This window comes from Triticum aestivum, chromosome 2A (genome assembly GCF_018294505.1).
Source record: "Triticum aestivum cultivar Chinese Spring chromosome 2A, IWGSC CS RefSeq v2.1, whole genome shotgun sequence".
Taxonomy (NCBI): Eukaryota; Viridiplantae; Streptophyta; class Magnoliopsida; order Poales; family Poaceae; genus Triticum; species Triticum aestivum.
Genome location: NC_057797.1, coordinates 105,813,275 through 105,823,745, shown reverse-complemented (window position 1 = coordinate 105,823,745; position 10,471 = coordinate 105,813,275). Strand labels below are relative to the sequence as shown.

The window sequence follows — 10,471 nt, the reverse complement described above, 5'->3', positions numbered from 1 at the left end:
ACATTCATATTTTTGTCCAGCGTGGTATTTTGCAAAGCAAGTACCACCTAGGATCCTCCTTTTGAGCTAAAAATTTGTGAAGACATTCTCCTTAGTAGATGATCATCCTCAGCCAAAACTCACGCCCATTGGCCATGTGCATTTCCCGTACCGCTAATCAAACACTTGGCTGCTAATTCATCTTTGAGCATAGGTCAGTCTCCTCGTGAGATTCTTCTGTTGTAATTTTCTTCCTAGCACCTACCTGGGGAGTGCCCAACCCACTAGACATGCCTAGGCCTCCCAGAACGCATGTCAACGCCAAGATCACGCGGTGACCACGCGGCGGGCATGCGAGTTTACGCGCTTTGGAGTTGGGGCCCTGGGCCACATCCAAACCTCGACGTATCGCCACCAAACCATGTATTTATGATTAAATAGATACTTATGTAACTAGAAATGATTTTTGGAAAAAATAAAGAGCAAACAATAAGGTAGATGCAGTTCAAAATTGACCCGCTTCCTACTGAATCGGCAGAAATTTGTCTTTTTCACAAGTGGTGGATCAAAACTTTTGACACCAAACCATTTTGTCAATTATGCATTAAATATGGCCTAATATTTTATAAAAAATATTTGGTCCAATTTTGCAACAAGTATATGGTAGCTCCTTCACAAAAAAACTCATTTTGGGCATTCAAAAAATGGAAAATGAATTTTCCGTGCAAAGAAAATGAAAACTCCCTTAGGCAACATTGTTTGGAATTCCAAGATGCACCCTTGTGCACAATATGAGATCATTTGAACAAACTATGCCATGAATGTGGCCATAAGTTTGATCATTTGGCTTGAAAGCCCTGAATCTTCACGCATGATAGCTCATTTCTGAGAACACTTTTTTAAAATAATTGCCGTATTGCAAGTTTTTTATTTTTCCTGGAAACTTGGTCACATATAATGACACAATGCGAAGGTTTTCCAATTTTTTGATTTTTTTGAATTTTTTATGCCCGTTTCGAAATGCGATGAAAACGGCGGGTTTGACCGTTCCTAGCTAGTGGTTGAATCTTGGAAAACTTTTGATGGTTCTCTGACTAAATAAATACTTATGTATCTAGAAATGATTTTTTGAAAAAATAAAGAGCAAACTATGAGGCAGCTGCAGTTCAAATTTGACCCGCTTCCTACTGAATCGGCGGGAATTTGTCTTTTTCAGCAGAGGTGGATCAAGGCTTTTGACACCCAAACATTTGGTCAATTGTGAATCAAATATGGCCTAGTATTTTAGAAAAATGATTTGGTCCAATTTTGCAACAAATATATGGTAGGTCCTTCACAAAAAGAACTCAATTCGGGCACACGGAAAATGGAAAATCAATTTTCCGTGCAAAGAAAATAAAAAAGTCCCTTAGGCAACATTGTTTGGAATTCCAATATGCACCCTTGTGCACAATATGAGATCATTTGAACAAACTATGCCATGAATGTGGCCATAAGATTGATCATTTGGCTTAAAAGCCATGAATCTTCACGCATGATAGCTCATTTCTTAGAACACTTTTTAAAAAAAATTGTCGTATTACAAGTTTATTATTTTTCCTGGAAACTTGGTCACATGTAATGACACAATGCGAAGGTTTTCGATTTTTTTTATTTTTTTATTTTTTTATGCCCGTTTCAAAATGCTGTCAAAACGGCGGGAATGACCGTTCCTAGCTAGTGGTTGGATCTTGAATTTTTTTGGTGTTTCTCTGATTAAATAGATACTTATGTACCTAGAAATGATTTTTGGAAAAAATAAATAGCAAACTATGAGGCAGCTGCAGTTCAAATTTGACCCGCTTCCAGCTGAATCGGTAGAAATTTGTCTTTTTCACGAGAGGTGGATCAAGGCTTTTGACACCTAACCATTTGGTCAATTGTGAATCAAATATGGCCTAGTATTTTAGAAAAATGATTTGGTCCAATTTTGCAACAAATATATGGTAGCTCCTTCACAAAAAGAACTTAATTCGAGCACTCAGAAAATGGAAAATGAATTTTCCGTGCAAAGAAAATAAAAAGTCCCTTAGGCAACATTGTTTGGAATTCCAATATGCACCCTTGTGCACAATATGAGATCATTTGAACAAACTATGCCATGAATGTGGCCATAAGATTGATCATTTGGCTTGAAAGCCATGAATCTTCACGCATGATAGCTCATTTCTTAGAACACTTTTTTAAAATAATTGCCGTATTACAAGTTTGTTATTTTTCCTGGAAACTTGGTCACATATAATGACACAATGCGAAGGTTTTCCAAATTTTTGATTTTTTTTTGAATTTTTTATGCCCGTTTCAAAATGCTGTCAAAACGGCGGGAATGACCGTTCCTAGCTAGTGGTTGAATCTTGAATTTTTTTGGTGTTTCTCTGATTAAATAGATACTTATGTACCTAGAAATGATTATTGATAAAAATAAATAGCAAACTATGAGGCAGCTGCAGTTCAAATTTGACCCGGTTCCAATTGAATCGGTATAAATTTGTCCTTTTCACGAGAGGTGGATAAGAGTTTTTGACACCCAACCATTTGATCAATTGTGCATTAAATATGACCTACTATTTTAGAAAATTGATTTGGTATAAATTTGCAACAAATATATGGTATGTCCTTCACAAAAAAAACTCATTTTAGGCACTCGGAAATTGGAAAATGATTTTTTCGTTCAAAGAAAATGAAAACTCCCTTTATCAATATTGTTTGCAAATCCAAGATGTAAACTAAACTTATGCAAAATATAATACCATTTGAACAAATATTTGATAGGACTTTCACAAAAAACTCATTTTGAGCATTGAAAAATGGAATGAAATTTTTATCTTAAATCGATCACGACCAATTTATATGGTCATAAGGTCATCAAATGATTTGCTGCGTTCTGATTGGTCCATGGGCATATCACGCGGATCATGCATCAACCGCCGTCGGATGTTTCCGGATCCAACGGCAGCCCACATCCCCTCACCATCTCACCCAACCGCAGCCCAACTACCCAAACCCTAACTCAGACCCCTCCTCTCTCCCCCGATCCACTCCCGCCGCCGCCTCTCCCCCGCCCCCAAATCCACCCTCACGCCGCCGCCGTCCCCCGCACCCCCGCCCCTCCCCAGAGTTTCTCGATCCAGCCCCGCCCCCTTCACGCCCTCGCCGCCACCACTGACAGCGCCCGACCCTCCCCTCGATCTCAGATCGCATCGAGCTCCCCCCTCTCCCTCCCACTTCTCGAAGCTCCCGCGTCCCACCGTCGAACTCGGGCAGCCGAGCGGCAGGGGCGTCCCCGGTGCCGTCGATCCCAGCCATGGCCTACAGCCAGTGGGCGCAAGTCCAGTGGCCCGACCGCCCGCCCCCACGCGCGAGCCTCGCGGAATCGACCCCCCTCCGTCCGCAACATGTTGTGGTGGAGAGTTCCCCTTCCCCATGGCGGCAGGTGCTGGTGGCGGTTGCGCCGCGGCGCTCGTCTCCCGGCCTGCTCCGACGTGGCACAGACCTTGCTGGAGCCGCCGCAGGACGAGACGCCGAGCTCGAGCTCGGAAGCGTCAGAGCCACCGATTCTTAAAGACCCGAGGCTGGAGGAGATCCGATCGGAGCTGCTTGATTCCTCGACGATGCTGGAGCAGCTGGTGTTGTCCAGCCCGGAGTCCTCCGCATTCGTGGTCCGCCTGCTCGTCGAGGGGGACGAGCACCGGCACATACGCCAGAGCATGCTCGGCGGGTTCATGCACCGCGCGCGCGGGATCATGGGGAACAAGCAGGAGCATGCGGTGTTCCAAGCGCTGCTGCGCTTCTCCCAGTGGCGGCACAAGGAGCTCAGCCGCATCGTGGACGCCGTCGTGGAGCCCAACCTCGTCTCGAGGACCAATGACGGGTACGTTCACCGATCAATGAATCCCCTGCTATTTCAGTGCTCCCTCCCGATTTGATCAGAAGTAATTTACCAATTACCATTGTGATTTGCATGTCCAAATTACTCTATAGTGTATTTGTAGAATTACTCTATGGTAGAATAAACTTTGGCATGCCATTGGACTTCAGACGTAGCTACAGTATTGGGGAGGGTGCTCTCCTTGTGTTCGATGACCACTTAGTCAGACGATGCTTTTGATTTACCTCTGACTGTAATCCTGCTGTTAGATTCAGCTGCTCCTGTGCCCACCTGCGATTGGGTCTAATGCAAGCACACACAGCCTCAAGTTAAACAAGTACCAGTCGCCGGCATTCAATATCTACACTACATGCATAGTCGTATAGTGCTGAAACTTGTACATTACTTGTCTCTATATATCCACTCTATAATTAATAGTACTAGTGTATAGTGCTGACAAACTCCTTCACTTGTCATTTGTTCAGTTGGAGTGACTTAATCGAGCGCTACAAGGGCATAAATCATGGTGAATATCTGGTTAATACACAAACACATCTACTCATAGTACTAGTTATTTTACACTCAGAGTTAACTGCATTCTGATTCATCCGTATGATTCTTGCACACAGAAACTGTTGGCGGATATTGCAACGTTGAGGCATGAGCGTGACCACCTGGAGGCTAGCGTGAGGAGGCAGATAGTAGAAGACCTGCCGTCCGGCACAACCGCGGCAGAGCTCCGCGGTCTGGAGCACAAGCTAGAGTGCGCGCTGGGTAAAGTCCGTGAAACGAAGGTATGCATGCTATTACAACACCCTGCACTGCACAATATTCACCTCAGCTCACATGCCACTCGCAGTACAGGATAATCAATAGTTACTTGACTTTCTTATGTGCAGGATAAACTGATGGAGGAGCAGCTGGATGAATCACACCACAGGGTAAGTACCTGTAATCGTAAGGGAAATAGAATGATTTAAGATGCAGACAAGCAGTTGTGAACTTGTGATTGATCGTGCATATGGCTTTGTTGGCGTGTGATGCAATCAGGTGCACATCCTGGAGGAGCAGAACAGCTTCCTTGGCCACATGGTATGGTAGGAGTGATTTGCATCGCTGCTTCCCTGCGTGCCATAGAGTAATTAATATCTCTCTATGTGTATTGTGATTCACATGTCCAAATTAATTACCATTGTGGTCAAGACTTAAGACAGCTAGAGTACCATAGAGTAATTCTACAAATACAATGTATATAAGTGAATACATTTCTGCTTGTAAGAGGGTGTTTGGTTAGACGGTAAACTTGTTGTACAAATATTGGTATGAATCTACGATGGTAAAACATGTTATCCTACTCCATGATGTTGTATCATTTGTATGATTTGCAAATACTCCTGGACATCGGCTCCATGATGTTGCATTAGGTATAATCTGTAATGCTAAAAGAGGAGTATAAACTGGAGTAATTTTTTCAGCAATTATCTTTGTTTTCTTTTAGGCTCCCATCATGTCGCATTGGCTACAGCTGAGTACTTCTCTTATGATGCCTGTAGGAGTATTTAAAACAGAGGAATTGACATGTTACTAATTTCTTCTTCTTCCCAAACATATTTTGAAGGTATTGAAGCACAACCTTTGTACCCAACCTACAAAATGCTAGTATAAGATTCTTAGATAAGGAGGGCTCCAGGCGCTCAAACAATTTCAACTACAAGCAGGTTCGTGGATCCTCCTGTGTCCCCCTTTTCTCTGGTTTATGATTTCCAACATTTCCTACCTCCCATTGGCGATGCCCGGCTCTGCTCGGGTTCCTGGGAAGTCGTGCCAATTTGATGTCATGTGATGCTGCTGATAAGTCTGAAATTTTGCATGCCCAAAATCTAGGCGTCCCAGTTTCGTTGTAGCTACGCTTCTGGTTGTTGCGGGAAAATGCTCGCTTCTGGGTGTGAGACAATGGTCTTGCGGTCTTAATTTTTTGATCCAGTCGATTAGGGTCAGATGTCATGCCATGTTGTGATGTTTGCTTATTAGGTCTGTATTGATCTATTCTTGCTAGATGTGCAACAATGAATTAAGAGATACGATACTGATTCCTTTCTTGTTCAATGTAAATTTATTACATAAACATGTGGAGGGAATTGTAACTTTAGCAGAGTTGGTCATATGGTACTGATTCCTTTCTTGTTTAATGTAAATTTAGTATGAGGAGAGTTGGTGATAAACACTTACGAGTTCATGAATAACTAAGCAACTGTCATGCTGAAAAACACTTCCTGCTGTAGATTATTAATCCATGAGTATATTACGACTCCATATACGGCAACCACATGTAGATTTGCTCTAGCTCTTCTTAATTTCCATGCATGTTTCTTTCCGGATTTAATCTTACTAAATGGCACCCCATCACTTGCTGCTGTTGTTATTCACACTATATCCTCGTTGTTCTGTTTTTTTGTTGGCAGATATTTTGCCTAAATTCAAGACGAAAGAAGATGTTCAAAGAAGCGCCAAGACATTTTTGTATAGCAAGTTATGTAATAATAGTTGGGTTATCTGGGCATTGTGAACTCCAGAATTTCATATATCTTCTCTCTGTTTTTGAATGAAATGTTGTATGTTTTAGAATTACAATTTTTGTTTCATATGAAATAGTAATTATGTATGTGATTTGGAAATGTGTGCAATGGAAACATGACTCATGTAACCCACTTATAAAAATAATTTGAGCGCATTTGAAATTTTGATTATGATATTCGGGACCAACCTGACTAGTGGGGCCAACACCAAAATAAAATGGTGAAAAATAAAAGATCATACACTCTAAAAGGCCGCACCCAGAAAAAAGGCTGAATTGTTGGGCTAGGCCCATGTAGCAAGCGAAAATTAATAGAAAAATATATTAAAAAGGCTGAACTAATGGTCTCGGCCCATGTAGAACGTCGAATTGGACCAGGCTGAATCTTATCCATGTTAGCTTGACACGCTGGATGCCTACGTGGCCTGGAGAGGTTGCTAGTGACCAAAACAAAACAATAGGCATATTTTGGTCATAAACGTCCACGACCTTCTCACAGAGAAGGTCGTTAATTTCAGTTTATGACTGCCAGCTTTTGACCTTCTGTTTTTGTCACAAAAAGGTCGTAAATGAAAAACAATGACCTTTCAGTGACCAATAGTCAAGGTCACAAGTTGACATATTTCCTGTAGTGAATCTATGGGATTCCAAGTCATCATTGCTCTCTAGAGCTCGTTTTGTCAACTCGTGGGATTGCGAGGTTGACAAGTATTCAAGGGTACCTACACAAAAGAAACACAAACGAAAGAAATTGTGCGTGTGGTAAATGTACACATCATCCATCATGATGTGTATGTGCGCGTGAAAGTTAGCACAAGATAAGCATCACTCAAAGAAATTTGATGCATGGTATAAGAACATGTCATCCATCATGAAAGAATAGTTATTGTGTATGACACGATTGGGATGCAAATTTAGCATACAAGTATATGGCACATCAATAGCATGTTTATTCATGGGAAGCATATGGTGCACACAAGTATTGGGATCATGCAATGGATGGGATGAATCAAAGTCTCCTAAAATGTATGAGGAAACTATGGGGGTCTCCTCATGAGCAATATTGGAAACATCATATGGAGAAAATGGACAACATCCAAAACAATGCATATCCGAAGCTAGGTGGTCATGGCATGGCATATGAGAGAAATGATGCAAAGGGAGCATATCAATAGCATCACAAGAAAAACAAATGCCAATAACCATGGGCTTGTCATCTATGCCATAAGTGCAAATTGGGTTAATCGAAATGGCATATGCATAGTCACTATGAAGAGATTGCAAATATGACACGCAGTCGATCTCATGCATAGCATATGACAAGTCAAGCGGATTGGCAAACATGATGTGACCGAGAGAATTAGCACAAGAAATCCTATGTAACATGGCATCACAACTAATAGACTCCACATGGCAATCATCATACTCATCACAAATGGGTAAATCATCGCATGGGGAAGTCACACTAGCATGAAGCATGGAAATAGGTTGATCAACATCATGCAAGCAATCAATGTCATGATAGTCCACTAGTGGGACAAGAGCATCACCTTCACCTATGTTACCTTTTTCATTCCACTCACGTGGTGTAGATGAGGTGGGTAAGACCGAATGGTGGTCAAGATCATCATTGTGATGGAACCATGTGGGGGGGTGCATCATATTCCACCATGGCCATCATCTTGTCCAAAGGTAGGATGAAGTCATCGAGAATCGGTGCGTCATCATATAAGGGACCTAGCACCAAATGAGAAGACACAATAGAGGTAGAGATCAAGTCGTTAGTGTTAAAAGTGGCCTCACATGACCTATCAACTATCTCACTCTCTCTATGTGGTGGTTCACTCACTCCCACAAAATAGGTGCACTCAATCTCACGTATGGTGGAGTCACTCATCTCACTCAAGTGGTGGGGGTTGTGGCTCTCCTCACATGGGAATTGGGGTAACACATTTATGGGGCTAGTGGTGAAGTCACTCTCACTCTCAATATGTTGGCACAAGTCACTCAAGTCATCATACGTCGCCGTGGTTGAAGGGAAAATCCCATTCTCAACCATCTCGTTGTTGTCTCCGTGGATGAAGGCCGAAGATGGCACATCATCACTCTCGCCTCCTAAGATAGAAGCATCATCCTTGCTCGTCACCATGTCGCTCGCCTCCAAAGCTTGGTCCTTGATGGTGTCTGTAGTCGTAGTCGTCGCCGCACCATCTTGAAAAAGAGTCGAAGTAGACTCGGCATCGTCAATGCCACAAATAGGGATGGCGGTGAAGTCAAACTTGGGAGCATCGTCTTGGAGCTCGTCGGGCTTGGACATCATGGTGGTACTAGCCTCCTGCTCGTTCTCATGGAGCTTGGTCGTCGCGAAGTGAGCTTGGGGTGGAGAAGCTTTAGCCTTCATGAGTTCTTGTTCCGCCTTGAGAGCACCAATGTAGATGTCGTCGAGGGACTTGTAGTTCTCGAGGAAGATCGTCTTGGAGATGTTGTTGTTCAATCCCATCATGAAGTGGAACTTCATCGAAATGGGGTCGTCCACGCCGGCTCGTCGCAAGGCAATCTTCATCTCCTTGAAGTACTCGTCGATAGACTTGGATCCTTGGATGGTGTTCTCCAATTGGTGTAAAAGTTGTTCCATGTAGGTTGGAGGCACAAACTCTCGCCGCAAAACTCTCTTCGTCTTGGGCCAACTCATGTCATAGGTCTCCGAAGATGCATGAAGCCACCATGTGGACGTGTAGTCGTGGAAGTTCCTTGTGGCGCACTTCACTTGATCTTCGGGAGGAACTTGATGTAGCTTGAGGTAGTCGTCCATCAAACACTCCCACTCGAGATACTCCTCGGGTTCTAGAGTCCCATAGAAAGGAATCTCATGGTCGATGTCGAGGTCGTAGTAGCTCGTGGAAGTCGTGGACTTGAGCTTGGGGAGCTTCTCTCGAGGTGCTTGTGGGCGAAGATGCCGTATGTCCGTAGGCGAAGATGTCTTGAAGTCGCTTGGCGAAGATGCCAAGGGGGATGGTGAAGTCGTTGAGCGGTTGTTGGTGTTGAGCTCTTGACCTTCACGTCCTTGTTGGTGATGGTATCGATGCCGATGTGATCTTGCCGGAGATGGTAGCTCGAAGGCATGTGCTCTTGAGCGTCTTCTCGAAGATGAGGAAGACCGCTTGTAGGAGTTGATGAGGGCCTTGATCTCCTCCATTTGAGCTTGCATCTTGGTGTCGGTGGAGTTGTTCACGGCGTCGAACTCGTCGTTGTTGTTGTAGACCGAAGATGAAATGCCTTGCCTATCCATCACTCCAAGAGAAAAATTTGAGTGGTAGAAAGATAAGAACGAATACCAAATGCACCTTGACCAAAGTTGAAAGTGGATCAATGATCACTCCAATGTGGACAAGGAAATAGCACAATTGGTACCAATTCTTGTCGGTTTCTCACACCTACACAAGTAAGGCTTATGGTGGAGCTCGGTGAGGATAGTGGCACAAAAATTTGATGTAAAATGTTAGCAAGATTCAATAATGTTGAAAGAGATTCACAAATTCGCAAGTGTAACAAGTAGACCAATAGCAATGTGTGGCACACGGAAACACACACACGGATAGATAAATGGGGTCGTGCAACCAAGGATGAGCACAAAATGTGGAATCCACGGAAAACGCTCTTGTTGCACAACTCAAGAGAGACGCTAGCATGATTGCTCAATAGGCGGATACGACACTTGTGCACAACCTATAAGATGCAAAATGGATAACTTTCTATCCCAGGTATGCTATGTATGTATGGTTCCCGGTGTTTGATCCAAGATGATCGGATATGAAAATCTTATGCAATGTGGTAGGATGCTATGGCTATTGCTTACAAGCTTCTTTGCTCTTTTTCTTTTGCTTAAAAGCTTATTCTCTTTTCTTCTTCTTTTGTATGGCCACTTTGCGAAATGCACAAACCAAGATAGCAATTGTGTATATGCGAGAACAATCTTGAGGCACAAGGGATGATATGATGATACCAATATG

The 10,471-nt window shown here is 43.1% G+C and overlaps 1 protein-coding gene across 1 annotated transcript; it reads left to right on the top strand.

Moving 5' to 3' along the window:
* Positions 1–3,761: 3,761 nt before the first annotated feature.
* Positions 3,762–6,557, top strand: LOC123184938 (MADS-box transcription factor 29). The gene is made up of 6 exons (XM_044596967.1): positions 3,762–3,889; positions 4,372–4,423; positions 4,516–4,680; positions 4,937–4,978; positions 5,496–5,604; positions 6,349–6,557. The coding sequence occupies exons 1-5, from the start codon at positions 3,762–3,764 to the stop codon at positions 5,544–5,546; spliced, it is 438 nt and encodes a 145-aa protein (XP_044452902.1). The 3' UTR covers positions 5,547–5,604; positions 6,349–6,557.
* Positions 6,558–10,471: the final 3,914 nt, after the last annotated feature.

Bases quoted from the DNA above. Each gene is read 5' to 3' on its own strand.
- LOC123184938 (XM_044596967.1), top strand. From the start codon at position 3,762: ATGGGGAACAAGCAGGAGCATGCGGTGTTCCAAGCGCTGCTGCGCTTC. The intron at 3,890-4,371 runs GTACGTTCACCG...TCATTTGTTCAG, and splicing joins GTCTCGAGGACCAATGACGG to TTGGAGTGACTTAATCGAGC. The intron at 4,424-4,515 runs GTTAATACACAA...TCTTGCACACAG, and splicing joins TAAATCATGGTGAATATCTG to AAACTGTTGGCGGATATTGC.